The sequence below is a fragment of the Chamaea fasciata genome, unplaced genomic scaffold, assembly GCF_029207755.1.
Source record: "Chamaea fasciata isolate MVZ Bird 193981 ecotype frontalis unplaced genomic scaffold, bChaFas1.0.hap1 SCAF_37, whole genome shotgun sequence".
Taxonomy (NCBI): Eukaryota; Metazoa; Chordata; class Aves; order Passeriformes; family Sylviidae; genus Chamaea; species Chamaea fasciata.
In genome coordinates, this window is record NW_027094122.1 from 2,271,994 (window position 1) to 2,286,476 (window position 14,483).

General features: G+C 56.5%; 1 protein-coding gene across 1 annotated transcript; it reads right to left on the reverse strand.

Annotated features, from left to right (window-relative positions):
- Positions 1–4,442: 4,442 nt before the first annotated feature.
- On the reverse strand, positions 4,443–13,857 carry LOC136303565 (zinc finger protein 850-like; the record flags this gene model as incomplete). Its single annotated transcript, XM_066207198.1, has 4 exons — positions 4,443–5,274; positions 6,693–6,784; positions 7,728–8,578; positions 13,623–13,857. Coding segments are annotated over 4 exons (2,010 nt in total), but the record flags the coding sequence as incomplete, so codon positions are not given.
- Between the last annotated feature and the right edge of the window lie 626 nt (positions 13,858–14,483).

A 14,483-nucleotide genomic window follows, 5' to 3' on the forward strand; every position in this document is an offset into this window, starting at 1 on the left:
CCACCGAGGGCCGAGGGGCTTCTGGCCATTTTCCCTGCAAGGCTGCACGCCTGGGCAGCTTGCTGAGCACAAAGCACCCTTTTCCCCCTCTTCCCCTGTGCACCCAGGGCAGCAAAAGAAAAATCCTGGGAGTCCGTGTATTGTAACACATACCCTATATTTATATACTGAAGAAAAAAAAGAAGAAAAGAAGAATCCTGTAGAAGAAGAAAATCCCCGCTGGCTCAGTTGGCCCCAGCAGACAGAGTGTCCCAGATCAGCTCTCCGCAGAGCTCCAGCAGCGCAGCCAGCCCAGGCCCGACAGTCGAGGCCGTGTCTTCCGTGCCCTGCGGAGCTGATCTCGCAGCTTCCGCAGGATGGAGTACGGAGCTCTCTGGACTGCCCGGAGGACCAAGGCTGTTTCAATGGCCAGGTTTCTGATGGCAGGGCTGCTGTCATCTGCCGTGTCTTCAAGGGCTGCAAGACAGAGGAACACGGGGCCATAGCCCTGATCAGCAGGGACCCGAGGAGAGCCCCCTGCCAGGGCCAGCCCAGCCCGCTCTTGCCATGGCCACGAGGGAGCAGGGACCAAGGGGATTGAAACATTAATTTTGAAGAATTACAGACTTTAACTGGATATTGCTGAAGTAAGACAGATAGACTTCCCTTTTGATAAGCAGAAGCCGGATTTAAGGAACTGATAAATCATGGGGCCTGTCAACTTATGTTTGTGTGTTCTGACTAATCAATAGGCTTCAAGAAGGACAATGAATTCAGAAATCAAATACTCCTGGGAAAACGGGATTCAGTCGTCACGCAACGCTAAAAGGTTAAAAAGTCAAAGCGAAGAAGACTCACTCACTTCATCATTTTGAGACCCCGCCCCATAAAAAAGACCACCGACCCATTTCAAAGAACAAACCACGCATGCTTAATAGCTTTTGGCTAATTACCATAGGAAGCGGGGAATGGGAGGTACTAAAGTCATGAATATACATTTGTGTTTTGGGTATTCAATCCTTCTGTACATAAAAAGACCCTGTGATCTTCTGTGAGCGCGCGTGTGTTCGGGAGCTATCCCGCACGCTGCCCGGCGTCGTAATTAAACATACACTTTCTAACTCTAAACTGCTGGAGAGTCTTTTGTCCGTCATTGTTGGATATCGGCATTAGGGCGATATTCCTATTTTTTTTTAATAATTCAATAGAACACCCCAAATTGCCCAATTTGGACCCCAAATTTCCAAGAATTAGCTGTATAGAGCCAAAATTCACAAAAATTTCCTTTATGGGCCCCAAAACTCCACTATAGAGATGCCAAGACTCCCCCAGACCCCCTTACATCCCATGTAGAGAACCCCAGATCCCCTATAGGGTCCCCCAGGCGCCCCCAGACCCTCTATCGAGCCCCTACATATCCCCTCAGACCCCCCCTGGGGACCTCCAGACCCCCCCAGACCCCCCAAATCCCCCACAGACACCCAGACCCCATTTAGGGACGCCCGGACCCCCTTTACGAACCCCTACGGACCCTCTACAGAGCCCCCAGACCCCGATAGAGCCCCTAGACCCGCCCAGCCCCCTTTAGGGATCCCCAGACCGCCCTAAAGCCCCTACAGACCGCCCCAAATCTCCTGCAGATCCCCCATAAAATCCTCTAAGGAGACTTCCAGGTCCCCCCAGACCCCTATAGATCCCCTATAGATCCCCTATAGATCCCCCATTGCCCCACCGTAGGTCTCGGACACGCCGGAGCCGGCTCGGGGGACCCGGAATAAAGATGGCGGCGCCCGGGAGAGCCACTTCTGGGTAATGTACGCATGCGCGCGAGGGAACGCGCCAGCAGATGGGCAGGGCCCAAGGGAAAAGAGGCGTGGCCAATGAAAGGGCGGGGAACGAACGGAACGAGGCGGGGTCAGAGAAGGGCGGGAACTGGGAGGGGAAAGGGGCGGGGTCCAGGAAACGGCGGGAATTCTGAGGGGAAATGGGCGGGGTCAGGGGAACGCGCGGTCCTAAAAGGGCCCGGTTTGGCTTAAAATCACCCAAAAGACCCTAAAATCTCCGGCACCGAGACCGAGACCGACACCAGAAACGGCACCGAGACCGAGACCGACACCGGAACCGAGACCGGCACCGCTCCGGGACCCGCACTGTGGGACCGACACCGAAACCGGCACCAGAACTGGTACCGGAACCAAGACTGAGACCGACACCGGCACTGGGACCGGCGCCGGGAGCGCTTCGGAACCGGCACCGGCACCAGGAGTGCTCCAGGACTGCGGCCAGAACCCAGACCGGGAGCGCTCCGGGATCGAGACCGAGACCGGCACCGGAACCAGCACCGAGACTGGCACCGCTCCGGGACCAAGACTGGGATTGGCACTGGGAGCACTCCGGGACCAAAAACGGCACCGGCACCGCTCCGACACCGAGACTGAGACAAGGACTGAAACTGGAACCGGCACTGGCACCGAGACTGGCACCGCTCCGGGATCGAGATCGGCACCGCGACCGGAATCAGCACCGGGAGCGCTCCGGGACCGAGACTGAGACCGAGGCCGAAACAGGGACCGGGATCGGACCCGGAATCGCTCCGGGATCGGCTCCAGGATCGCTCCGGGACCGCCGCGCTCGCTCCGGGGAGTTTTGGCCGCGTCCCCGGGCGGGACTGGGAGGGACGGGGAGGTTGCCCTGGGCCGGGCGGGACCGCCTCGGTTCGCATCGTTCCGAGGCGGCCACCCCGGTCCAGATGATCCCAGTCTCTATGGTTCTGATCCAGATGGTCCAGCCTGTGAAATCCCAGTCCATGTGATCCCAGTCTGTAAAATCCCAGTCCATGTGACCAAGAACTCTCCAAGTGTGATTTACTCTCAAACCACATCCCACCCACCCAGCCCCACACAATCCCGATCCCAACATCCGCCCACAAAAATATCCCCAAACCCAGGGACCCCCCCGGGATATTTGGGGCGAGCTCCCCCTCCCCGGCCACCTGCGGGATGGGGGGCGATGATCCCGGCGGTGCCGCCAGTTCAGGGAGCGCTGGAGCCGCCGCTCCCTCCGCTCGTCTTCTCCTCCCGCTCCTGCTGCCGCTGCGCCTCTTCCTCCCTCCGTCCTCCTCCTCCCCCGGGCCCGGGCCCGGCCTGGGAGGGCGTGGCCAAGGAAAGGGCGGGAACTGGGAGGGAAAAGGGGCGGGGCCAAGGGGACGCGCGGTCCTAAAACCGCCCGAGTTCGCTTAAAATCGCCAGTTGTGCCGAAAATCCACCGTAAATCCACCAGGTTTAGCTTCAAATCATCCAAATGGGCCAAAAATCTCCGGGAACGGGACAAGATCAGCACCGGAACCCGCAGCAACACCAAGGCTGAGACCGTCACCGCAACTGAGACCGGCCCCGCACAGGCACCGGCACTGGGACCGACACCGAAACCGGCACCAGAACTGGTACCGGAACCAAGACTGAGACCACGACCGACAATGCGACCGGCGCCGGGAGCGCTCCGGAACCGGCCCCGGGAAGGCTCCAGGACCGCGGCCAGAACCGAGACCGGCAGCGCTCCGGGACAGACCGAGACCGGCACCGGAACCAGCTCCGAGACTGGCGCTGATCCGAGACCGAGACTGAGACCGAGCCCGAAACCGGGACGGGGATCGGACCCGGAATCGCTCCGGGATCGCCGCGCTCGCTCCGGGGAGTTTTGGCCGCGTCCCCGAGCGGGACTGGGAGGGACTGGGCGGTTCCCCGGGGCCGGGCGGGACCGCCTCGCTTCGCATCGTTCCGATGCAGCCATCCCAGTCCATGTGATCCCAGTTCGTATGATCCCAGTCTCCATGGTTCTGATCCAGATGGTCCAGCCTGTGAAATCCCAGTCCATGTGATCCCAGTCTGCACAATCCCAGTCTGCACAGTGCCAGTCTCTAAAATCGATGCTGTTTTACACCACAACAACACAGATTCTGATCTTCAGAAGGCTGAAAATGACTCCTTTAGTTTTTCAAATGTGTCTCCCTTAGTATTTTACACAGACCAATCTGATCGGTGACAAAAAGACAAACCTCGTCAATCACACTGGTCAGACCAGAGGGACATCAACAAGAAGTCCCTCCTAGGAAAAGGAATGAAAAACAATGCTACAGTTTTTAGAAAAACACTCCTCTTGTTTACAGAAAATTCCCTGAGAAAAGAATTTCACAAAACCAAAAGATCTCAGGCACGAAAGCAGGGCTGCAGTCTCTCTTGGCTTTTGCAGTACAAAGAGAGGGAGAAGAGAAAATAATTAAGGTCTAATCAAAAGGATAATCGGCAAGGTGACTTCCCAACACGGAACACAGGGAATGTGGGTCACCGGGGCTCTGCCCAGTGTGGCTCCTCCAGTGGGGGCTGGAGCTGGAGCCGAGCTCGAAGCTCTTTCTGCACTGGGGGCACTGGCAGGACTTTCCTGATGGTGCCTTTGTTGGAGTTGGGTCAAGGCTGAGCTCTGTGAGAAGCTCTTCCCACACTGGGGACACTCTTGGGGCCCTCCCTGGTGTGGATGCGCCGGTGGATGATGAGGTTGGAGTTGTGCCTGAAGCCCTTCCCGCAGTCGGGGCAGCGGAAGGGCCTCTCCTCTGTGTGTGTCTGCTGGTGTTCAAGGAGCAGGGTGCTGGTCACAAACCCCTTCCCACACTGGGAACACTTGTAGGGCCTCTCCCCAGTGTGGATCCTCTGGTGGATAATCAGGTTGGGTGTGTGCCTAAAGCTCTTCCCACATTCCCCACATTCGTAGGGCCGTTCTCCTGTGTGGATCCTCTGGTGGCTGATCAGGCGGCACCGCCAGCTAAAGCTCTTCCCACATTCCCCACACTCAAAGGTTCGTTCCCCGGCGTGGGTCATCTGGTGATGGATCCGGTTGGACCCCATGCTGAAGCTCTTCCCACATTTCTCACTCTCATTGAGTCGTTCCCTGGTGTGGATCTTCTGGTGCTGGATGAGGTGTGAGCTCCGCTTGAAGCCCTTCCTGCAGTCGGGGCAGTGGAAGGGCCTCTCCTCTGCATGTGTCTGCTGATGTTCAAGCAGCAGGGTGCTGGTCACAAACCCCTTCCCGCACTGGCAACACTTGTAGGGCCTCTCCCCAGTGTGGGTCCTCTGGTGGCGGAGCAGGTCACTCTGCCAGCGGAAGCTCTTCCCACACTCGGAGCACTTGTGGGGCTTCTCCCCATCACGAAGCTGCTCATGGACCACCAGCTCTGAGCTTTGGCTCCATCTCTGGCCGCCTTCCCGGCCCGGCCTGGCTCTTTCCTCCTCACATCCTTGCCAGCTGCGTTTGCAGCCCCTCCTCCTCAGGGATCTCCGGCCCTTTTCCTCCCCGTTGCATTCCTGCGCCGTGGAGCCGCTCAAAACGGCCTCTGCCACGAGCTTCTGCCGCGGGGATTTGTCCTCCCTGCTCTCCATGCTCGGCTCCCTGTCTGGGGGAGGAAGGACAAGGACAGGATGGGATTTGCCTCCGTGTCACAGGGAAGGGGAAGGAGATCCCCCGTCTGCTCGGTGCCCGCCCTCCCCGGGCTGCGGCGAGTCCCAGGAACCCAAAAAGCTCCCCCCTCTTCTGTCTCCCCACCTACGGATACTGGGACTGACCGGGCTCATACTGGGACTGACTGGGCTCATACTGGGACTGACCAGTGTTATAAATGCATATTATAAACTTGGCTTTTTGCAAGATGTGTTCTATATGGTTAAGAATATTGTTTAATGATATAAGTTTTTTTAGTTCTGCTATTAGTAAAGAAAATTAGGCATAGAGGTACTAGATGATATAGTATGCTTAAACTGTCTGTTTGGTCGGGATAACATCTAGTGAACATGTAAAGGAGACTCTGCTATTGAGATACCAACTATCAGCATCTACCATCTGAAGAAAGTACGGACCAAGGCTCAACCTGGAGGTGATAAGGAAGACACAGCCAAGAAACACGCATGCCCTAAAACAGCGGACCCAAGGAGGGACCATGCAAAACAGTTCCCGGAATATGGAAACTAGTTTATGGAAAAATATGAACATTCAACAGGTTGATACAATGGCAATGGCATTTAAAGAATGACTCTGATACAGCAGAGTGTGGACTTGGCTAAATGCCAAGTCAACCGGCCAAACGTACTTAGCTTTTTTTTTTTTCTCCTAACTGACTCATTTTCTATTAAACCTATTTCTGAAAATTTACATAGAAAGTGAACCTTGTTTTTCACAGACTGGGCTCATACTGGGACTGACCAGGCTCATACTGGGAGCAGCCACTGCCGGCACCGGGACACCCCAAAAACACCTCCCGGGGAGCCCCCGATGTCCCCCCGAGGGGCATCTGCTGCTCGGCTTTGGATCCCCGCGAGCTTCAAACATCCCCCCAACAAACCCCAAACCCAGGGACCCCCCGGGATATTTGGGGCGAGCTCCCCCTCCCCGGCCACCTGCGGGATGGGGGGCGATGATCCCGGCGGTGCCGCCAGTTCAGGGAGCGCTGGAGCCGCCGCTCCCTCCGCTCGTCTTCTCCTCCCGCTCCTGCCGCCGCTGCGCCTCTTCCTCCCTCCCTCCTCCTCCTCCCCCGGGCCCGGGCCCGGCCTGGGAGGGCGGGGCCAAGGAAAGGGCGGGAACTGGGAGGGGAAAGGGGCGGGGCCAAGGGGACGCGCGGTCCTAAAACCGCCCGGGTTCGCTTAAAATCGCCAGTTGTGCCGAAAATCCACCGTAAATCCACCAGGTTTAGCTTCAAATCATCCAAATGGGCCAAAAACCTCCGGGAACGGGACCGGGACCGAGACAAGATCAGCACCGGAACCTGCAGCAACACCAACACTGAGACCGTCACCGCAACTGAGACCGGCCCCGCACAGGCACCGGCACTGGGATCGACACCGAGACCAAAACCGGCACCAGAACTGGTACCGGAACCAAGACTGAGACCACGACCGACACTGCGACCGGCGCCGGGAGCGCTCCGGAACCGGCCCCGGGAAGGCTCCAGGACCGCGGCCAGAACCGAGACCGGCAGCGCTCCGGGACAGACCGAGACCGGCACCGGAACCAGCTCCGAGACTGGCGCTGATCCGAGACCGAGACTGAGACCGAGCCCGAAACCGGGACGGGGATCGGACCCGGAATCGCTCCGGGATCGCTCCGGGACCGCCGCGCTCGCTCCGGGGAGTTTTGGCCGCGCCTCCGGGCGGGACTGGGCGGGACCGAGCTGGGAGACTCGGAGCTTCCCAAGGCTGAAAATGACTCCTTTAGTTTTTCGGAATGTGTCTCCCTTAGTATTTTACACAGACCAATCTGATTGGTGACAAAAAGACAAACCTCGTCAATCACATTGGTCAGAGCAGAGGGACATCAAGAAGTCCCTCCTAGGAAAAGGAATGAAAAGCAATGCTACAGTTTTTAGAAAAACACTCCTCTTGTTTACAGAAAATTCCCTGAGAAAAGAATTTCACAAAACCAAAAGATCTCAGGCACGAAAGCAGGGCTACAATCTCTCTTGGCTTTTGCAGTACAAAGAGAGGGAGAAGAGAAAATAATTAAGGTCTAATCAAAAGGATAATCGGCAAGGTGACTTCCCAACACGGAACACAGGGAATGTGGGTCACCGGGGCTCTGCCCAATGGGGCTCCTCCAGTGGGGGCTGGAGCTGGAGCCGAGCTCGAAGCTCTTTCTGCACTGGGGGCACTGGCAGGGCTTTCCTGATGGTGCCTTTGTTGGTGTTGGGTCAAGGCTGAGCTCTGTGAGAAGCTCTTCCCACACTGGGGACACTCTTGGGGCCTCTCCCCAGTGTGGATGCGCCGGTGGATGATGAGGTTGGAGTTGTGCCTGAAGCCCTTCCCGCAGTCGGGGCAGCGGAAGGGCCTCTCCTCTGTGTGTGTCTGCTGGTGTTCAAGGAGCTTGCTGCTGACCCGAAACCCCTTCCCACACTGGCAACACTTGTAGGGCCTCTCCCCAGTGTGGATTTTTAGGTGCAAGCTCAGGCTGGCTCTGTGGCTGAAGCCCTTCCCACACTCCCCACACTTGTACGGCCTTTCCCCAGTGTGGATGTTCTGGTGCTGGATCAGGTTGATTTTCTGGCTGAAGCTCTTCCCACATTCCCCACACTCGTAGGGCCGTTCCCCGGTGTGGGTCCTTTGGTGGAGGATCAGGTGGGAGCTCCGGCTGAAGCTCATCCCACATTCCCCACACTTGTAGGGCCTTTCCCCAGTGTGGATTCTATGGTGAAAGATCAGCCTGGACCTCAGACTGAAGCTCTTCCCACATTCCCCACACTCGTAGGGCTTCTCCCCAGTGTGGATCCTTTGGTGGAAGTTCAGGTTGGCTCTGTACCTGAAGCCCTTCCCACACTCCCCACACTTGTACGGCCTTTCCCCAGTGTGGATGTTCTGGTGCTGGATCAGGTTGATTCTCTGGCTGAAGCTCTTCCCACATTCCCCACACTCGTAGGGTCGTTCACCTGTGTGAATCCTTTGGTGGCAGATCAGGCTGTTGGCCTGGCTGAAGCTCTTCCCACACTCGGAGCACTTGTGGGGCTTCTCCCCATCACGAAGCTGCTCATGGACCACCAGCTCTGAGCTTTGGCTCCATCTCTGGCCGCCTTCCCGGCTCGGCCTGGCTCTTTCCTCCTCACATCCTCGCCAGCTGCGTTTGCAGCCCCTCCTCCTCAGGGATCTCCGGCCCTTTTCCTCCCCGTTGCATTCCTGCGCCGTGGAGCCGCTCAAAACGGCCTCTGCCACGAGCTTCTGCCGCGGGGATTTGTCCTCCCTGCTCTCCATGCTCGGCTCCCTGTCTGGGGGAGGAAGGACAAGGACAGGATGGGATTTGCCTCCGTGTCACAGGGAAGGGGAAGGAGATCCCCCGTCTGCTCGGTGCCCGCCCTCCCCGGGCTGCGGCGAGTCCCAGGAACCCGAAAAGCTCCCCCCTCTTCTGTCTCCCCACCTACGGATACTGGGAGTGACTGGGCTTACACTGGGAGCAGCCACTTCCAGCACCGCGACTCCCGAACCCTCTTCCCGGCCATCCCGCCCCTCCAGCCCCTAACGGGGTCCCGGCAATCCCAGGCGTTCCCCCGCCTCTCGGGCTCCCCGCTTTGCGGTTCTGGGCTCTCCTCTCTCTGGGCTCCCGCTCAGGGAAGCGGCGGCTCTCCCGGGCTCCCCAAACCCGGTGTTCCCCCGCCCCGGCTCTGCCGACACCGGGACACCCCAAAAACACCTCCCGGGGAGCCCCCGATGTCCCCCCGAGGGGCATCTGCTGCTCGGCTTTGGATCCCCGCGAGCTTCAAACATCCCCCCAACAAACCCCAAACCCAGGGACCCCCCGGGATATTTGGGGCGAGCTCCCCCTCCCCGGCCACCTGCGGGATGGGGGCGATGATCCCGGCGGCGCCGCCCGTTCAGGGAGCGCTGGAGCCGCCGCTCCCTCCGCTCGTCTTCTCCTCCCGCTCCTGCCGCCGCTGCGCCTCTTCCTCCCTCCCTCCTCCTCCTCGCCCGGGCCCGGGCCCGGCCTGGGAGGGCGGGGCCAAGGAAAGGGCGGGAACTGGGAGGGGAAAGGGGCGGGGTCAGGGACAGGGCGGGAATCGTGAGGACAATGGGCGTGGCCGAGGGGACGCGCGGTCCTAAAAGGGCCCGGTTCGAACGAAAATCATTCAAACGGGCCTGAAATTGTCTAAAGAAGCCTAAAATCCACCCTTACACCGATCAGGTTTGGCCTCAAATCACCCTAAGAGGCCTGCAATCCCCACAAAGTGGCCTAAAATCACCCAAAGGGCACTAAAAGCCACCCTATAGCCACAGGGTTTGGCCTGAAATCAGCCACTTGGGGATAAAATCATCCAAAGGGGTCTAAAACCAGCCAATGCGGCCTAAAATTGCCAAACGTGGTTTCAAGCCCACACAAAATGGCCAAGAATCCCCTCAAATCTCCTAAAAGGCTGTGAAATCCTCCCTGAAAATACCGGGTGTGGCCTAAAATCAAGAAAATGTACCTAAAGTCCACCCTAAAACCGAACAGATTTCAACTAAATTCACCCAAATGGGACTAAGCCCCACCGAAATGGGCCTAAAAACCATTCAAAGGGATCAGAAATCCACCCTAAAACTGCCCAGTTTATCTTAAAATCACTCAAATGGGACTAAACCCCACCAGATTTTGCCTAAAATCAGACAAAGGGGCCCAAAATCCACACTAAAAGGCTCAAAACCCCACCCTAAACCTGCCCAGTTTGGCCTAAAATTACCCAAACCCGCCTAAAATCTCCGGGACCTGGACCCAGACCAAAATCAGCACCAGAAGCGGCACCAGCACCAGGAGTGAGACCGACACCGGATCCGAGACTGGCTCCGAGAGCGGCACCGCTGCAGGACCGGGACCGGAACCGACAGCAGCACCCGCAGCGGCGCTGCACAGGCACCGGGACTGCGGCCGAGACCGGGACGGAAACCGGCACCAGAGCTGCCACCGGGACAAGACTGAGACCGGGACCGCAACCGGCAAAAAACGGCCCAAAAGTCACCAAACGCGCCCCTAAAGAGACCGACAATGCCTGAAAGGTGCCGGAAAATGGCCACAAAATGGCCCCCAAATGACCAAAACCTGACTAGAAATGCCCCTGAAATTACAAAACATGTCTCAAAATGATTCAAAGCGTGACCAAAAATGACCCAAGAGTGACAGAAAATTGCCCAAAATGCCGCAGGATGGGGGAGAGCCCGGAGAGACACAGAATTCCCAAAAATTTTTTTAAAAAATCACCCCAAAATTGCATAAAAAAGGAAAATTATTTTTAAAAAATCCTGAAAAAACCCTCAAAATAGCTCAGAAAAAGAAAAAAACCCAGAAAATGCCTGCAAAACTTCCAGTAATATTCCCAAATTTTCCCAGACTCCCCAGAATTTCCCAAATTCCCCAAAATTCCCCAGAAATTCAACCAAACTCCATCAAAAATCACCCAGAAAATGAAAAAAACCAAGCCAAACAAACCCTTCAAATGCTCAGAAATATTTTTTAAAATCCCTCAAAACTCCACAAAAATTCCCTGAAAACTCCCCAACTCCTCAGATTTCTCAAAATTCCCAACATATACCCCAAAGAAGCCCCCAAATAACAACAGAAAACCGTCTGAAAATGCAAAAACACCACCCCAAAGTTCCTAAAAATATTTTAAAAATCCCCGAAAGCACCCAGAAAGTCCCCCAAAATCCAAAGAAAATTTCCCGAAACTTCCACAAACTCACAGAATTCCTGAAATCCTTGACAATTGCCAAAATTTCCTACACGTGCTCTCGATGAAGTGGTGCAGCAGGCAGGACTTGCTCGTGCCGGTGCTGCAGATCACCAAGAACTGCCGGAACTTCCCACATTTGGTATCAAAATTCCCCAAAATCTCCTCTTGAGAGCCGAAAATTCCAAAGTTTGGACTCAGAATCTCCTCTGAGGACCCCAAAACTCCTGAAAATCCCCTCTAGAGATCCCAAAATTCCCACACTTGGACCCAAAGTCCCTGCTTTTGGATCCAAAATTCCCCCGAAATTCCCCTCAAAATTCCCAATAGAGGCCCCAAAATTCAAAAAAGTTCCCAATAGAAAACCCCAAATTGCCCCATTTGGACCTCTACATTTCCAAGAATTCCCTGTACAGAGCCCAAAATTCCCTCCAAGGATCCCAAAATTTCCCTACAGAGATCCCAAGACCCTCCCCAAACCCTCTATATGCTCCCCCAGGCTCCTATAGAAGCCCTATAGACCCACCCCAAACCCCTTTTAGGGACCCCCGCAGATCCCCTATAGACCCCCCAGACCCCCCCTAAATCCCCTATAGAGACCCCCAGACCCCTTCCCAATCCCCTGTGGGACCCTCCCCCCCAGCCCCTTTTAGGAAGCCCCAAGCCCTCCCCAAATCCCCTGCAGAGACCCTGAGATCCCCTAAATGGACCCTCAGACCCCTTCCAGGGACCCCCAGGCCCTCCCAAAATCCCCTAGGGAGACCCCCAGATCCCCTGGAGAGACCCCCAGGCCACGCTGAACCCTCTCGAGATCCCCTATATATCCCCTGGAGCCCCCTCAGAGCCCCTTTGGGGACCCTCAGACCGCCCCAAAACCCCACACAGGGACCCACGGACACCCCCACACCTCCCCGGAGCCGCTACAGGCTCCCCCAGATCCCCGACAGACCCCCCAAGCCCCGGAAAGGCCACCCAGACCCCAATAATCCCCAAAAGAGACCCCCAGAGCCCCGGACTTAGGGACGCCCCGAGCCCCTTTACGGACCCCTACGGACCCTCTATAGACCCCTCAGACCCCTATGGAGCCCCTATAGCCCCCCAAACCCCCTTTAGGGACGCCCAGACCGCCCTAAATCCCCTATGGAACCCCTTACAGACCACCCACTAAACCCCCTAAAGACACCCCCAGGTCCCCCCAGACCCCTAGAGATCCCCTAGAGATCCCCTAGAGATCCCCTATAGATCCCCTATAGATCCCCCATTGCCCCACCGTAGGTCTCGGACACGCCGGAGCCGGCTCGGGGGACCAGGAACAAAGATGGCGGCGCCTGGGGGAGCCACTCCTGGGTCATCTGCGCATGCGCTGGACGGAACGCGCCAGCAGATGGGCGGAGCCCAAGGGAAAAGAGGCGTGGCCAATGAAAGGGCGGGGAACGAACGGAACGAGGCGGGGTCAGAGAAAGGGCGGGAACTGGGAGGGGAAAGGGGCGGGGCCAAGGGGACGCGCGGCCCTAAAACCGCCGGGTTTGCCCTGAAATCACCCAAAATGCGCCTAAAACTCTCCAAAGGGGCCTCAAATCCACCCTAAACCCGATCAGGTTTGGCCTCAAATTATCCAAATGGGATTAAAATCCCCACAAAGTGGCCTAAAATTACCCAAAGGGCACTAAAATGCACCCTAAATCTCCATGGTTTGGCCTCAAATCAGCCCAATGGGGTTAAAAGAATCCAAAGGGCTCTAAAATCCGACCAAGGGGCCTAAAATTGAACAAACTGGTTTAAAAAAAACCCACACAAAATAGCCTGAAATCACTCCTAAATCTCCCAAATGGGTGTAAAATCCAAACTGAACGTACCCGGTTTGGCCTAAAATCAACCAAAAAGATCTAAAATCACCCAACATGGCCTGAAAGCCACACAAAAGGACCTAAAATCACCAGAGAAGGACTTTGTTTGACATGAAATTATCCAAAGAGGCTGAAAATCCACTCATAAGGGCCAAAAATGACCAAAAAGAAGGGGCCTAAAACCTCCCACGCACACCTAAGATCCACCCATGTGGGGCGAAAATCATTCAAAGGGACTTAAAATCCACCAAAAATATCCCAGTTTATCATAAAATCACCCAAATGAGGCGAAACCAGACCCAAATGGGCGTAAAATCATCCAAAGGGATAAAAAATCCACCCTAAAGCCCACCAGATTTGGCCCCAAACCACCCAAAGTTATCTAAAATCCACCCAACACGGAACACAGGGAATGTGGGTCACCGGGGCTCTGCCCAATGTGGCTCCTCCAGTGGGGGCTGGAGCTGGAGCCGAGCTCGAAGCTCTTTCTGCACTGGGGGCACTGGCAGGGCTTTCCTGATGGTGCCTTTGTTGGTGTTGGGTCAAGGCTGAGCTCTGTGAGAAGCTCTTCCCACACTGGGGACACTCTTGGGGCCTCTCCCCGGTGTGGATGCGCCGGTGGATGATGAGGTTGGGGTTGTGCCTGAAGCCCTTCCCGCAGTCGGGGCAGCGGAAGGGCCTCTCCTCTGTGTGTGTCTGCTGGTGTTCAAGGAGCTTGCTGCTGACCCGAAACCCCTTCCCACACTGGCAACACTTGTAGGGCCTCTCCCCAGTGTGGATCTTTTGGTGCAAGCTCAGGCTGGCTCTGTGGCTGAAGCCCTTCCCACATTCCCCACACTTGTACGGCCTTTCCCCAGTGTGGATGTTCTGGTGCTGGATCAGGTTGATTCTGTGGCCGAAGCTCTGCCCACATTCACCACTCCTGCTCTGGCCATCTGTGAGGTGATGATGTAACTGGAGAAGCTCCAGTCCAGAGGAGGAGCTATGAAACCTGGTTCTGGGGTGGAGTGGCGACATGGACTAAATTCACGCTCTTTTGATGCAGGGCATGCCCTGAAGTTGGATGGGCTGCCTGCATCTCCCAGCTGAGCATCACCTTCCGTCTCCTGCTGCCGCTCAGCAGCTTTTCACCAATCCAGGGGTTGGGATGTATTTGTTGCATCAGCAACTCATCAAAGAAAACTTGTTTTGCAGTCACAAGTACGTTTCAGATTGTTTTATTCCCGAGCATCCCTGACAACTAAACACTGAGCTTTTGTTGTGCCTGAAGGCAAGTGAAGCAGCAGCATGGTGGCCGAGGCTGGGACGCGCGACCACCGTGCCAATTGCCCGGAGCGCCGTCAGGCAGTGCCGGGATCCCGGCTGCGGTTCTGGTCCCCACAACGGAGGAATCGCAGCCCCTGCCTCAGAGCCTGTCAGAAAGGCACCCAAGTGAG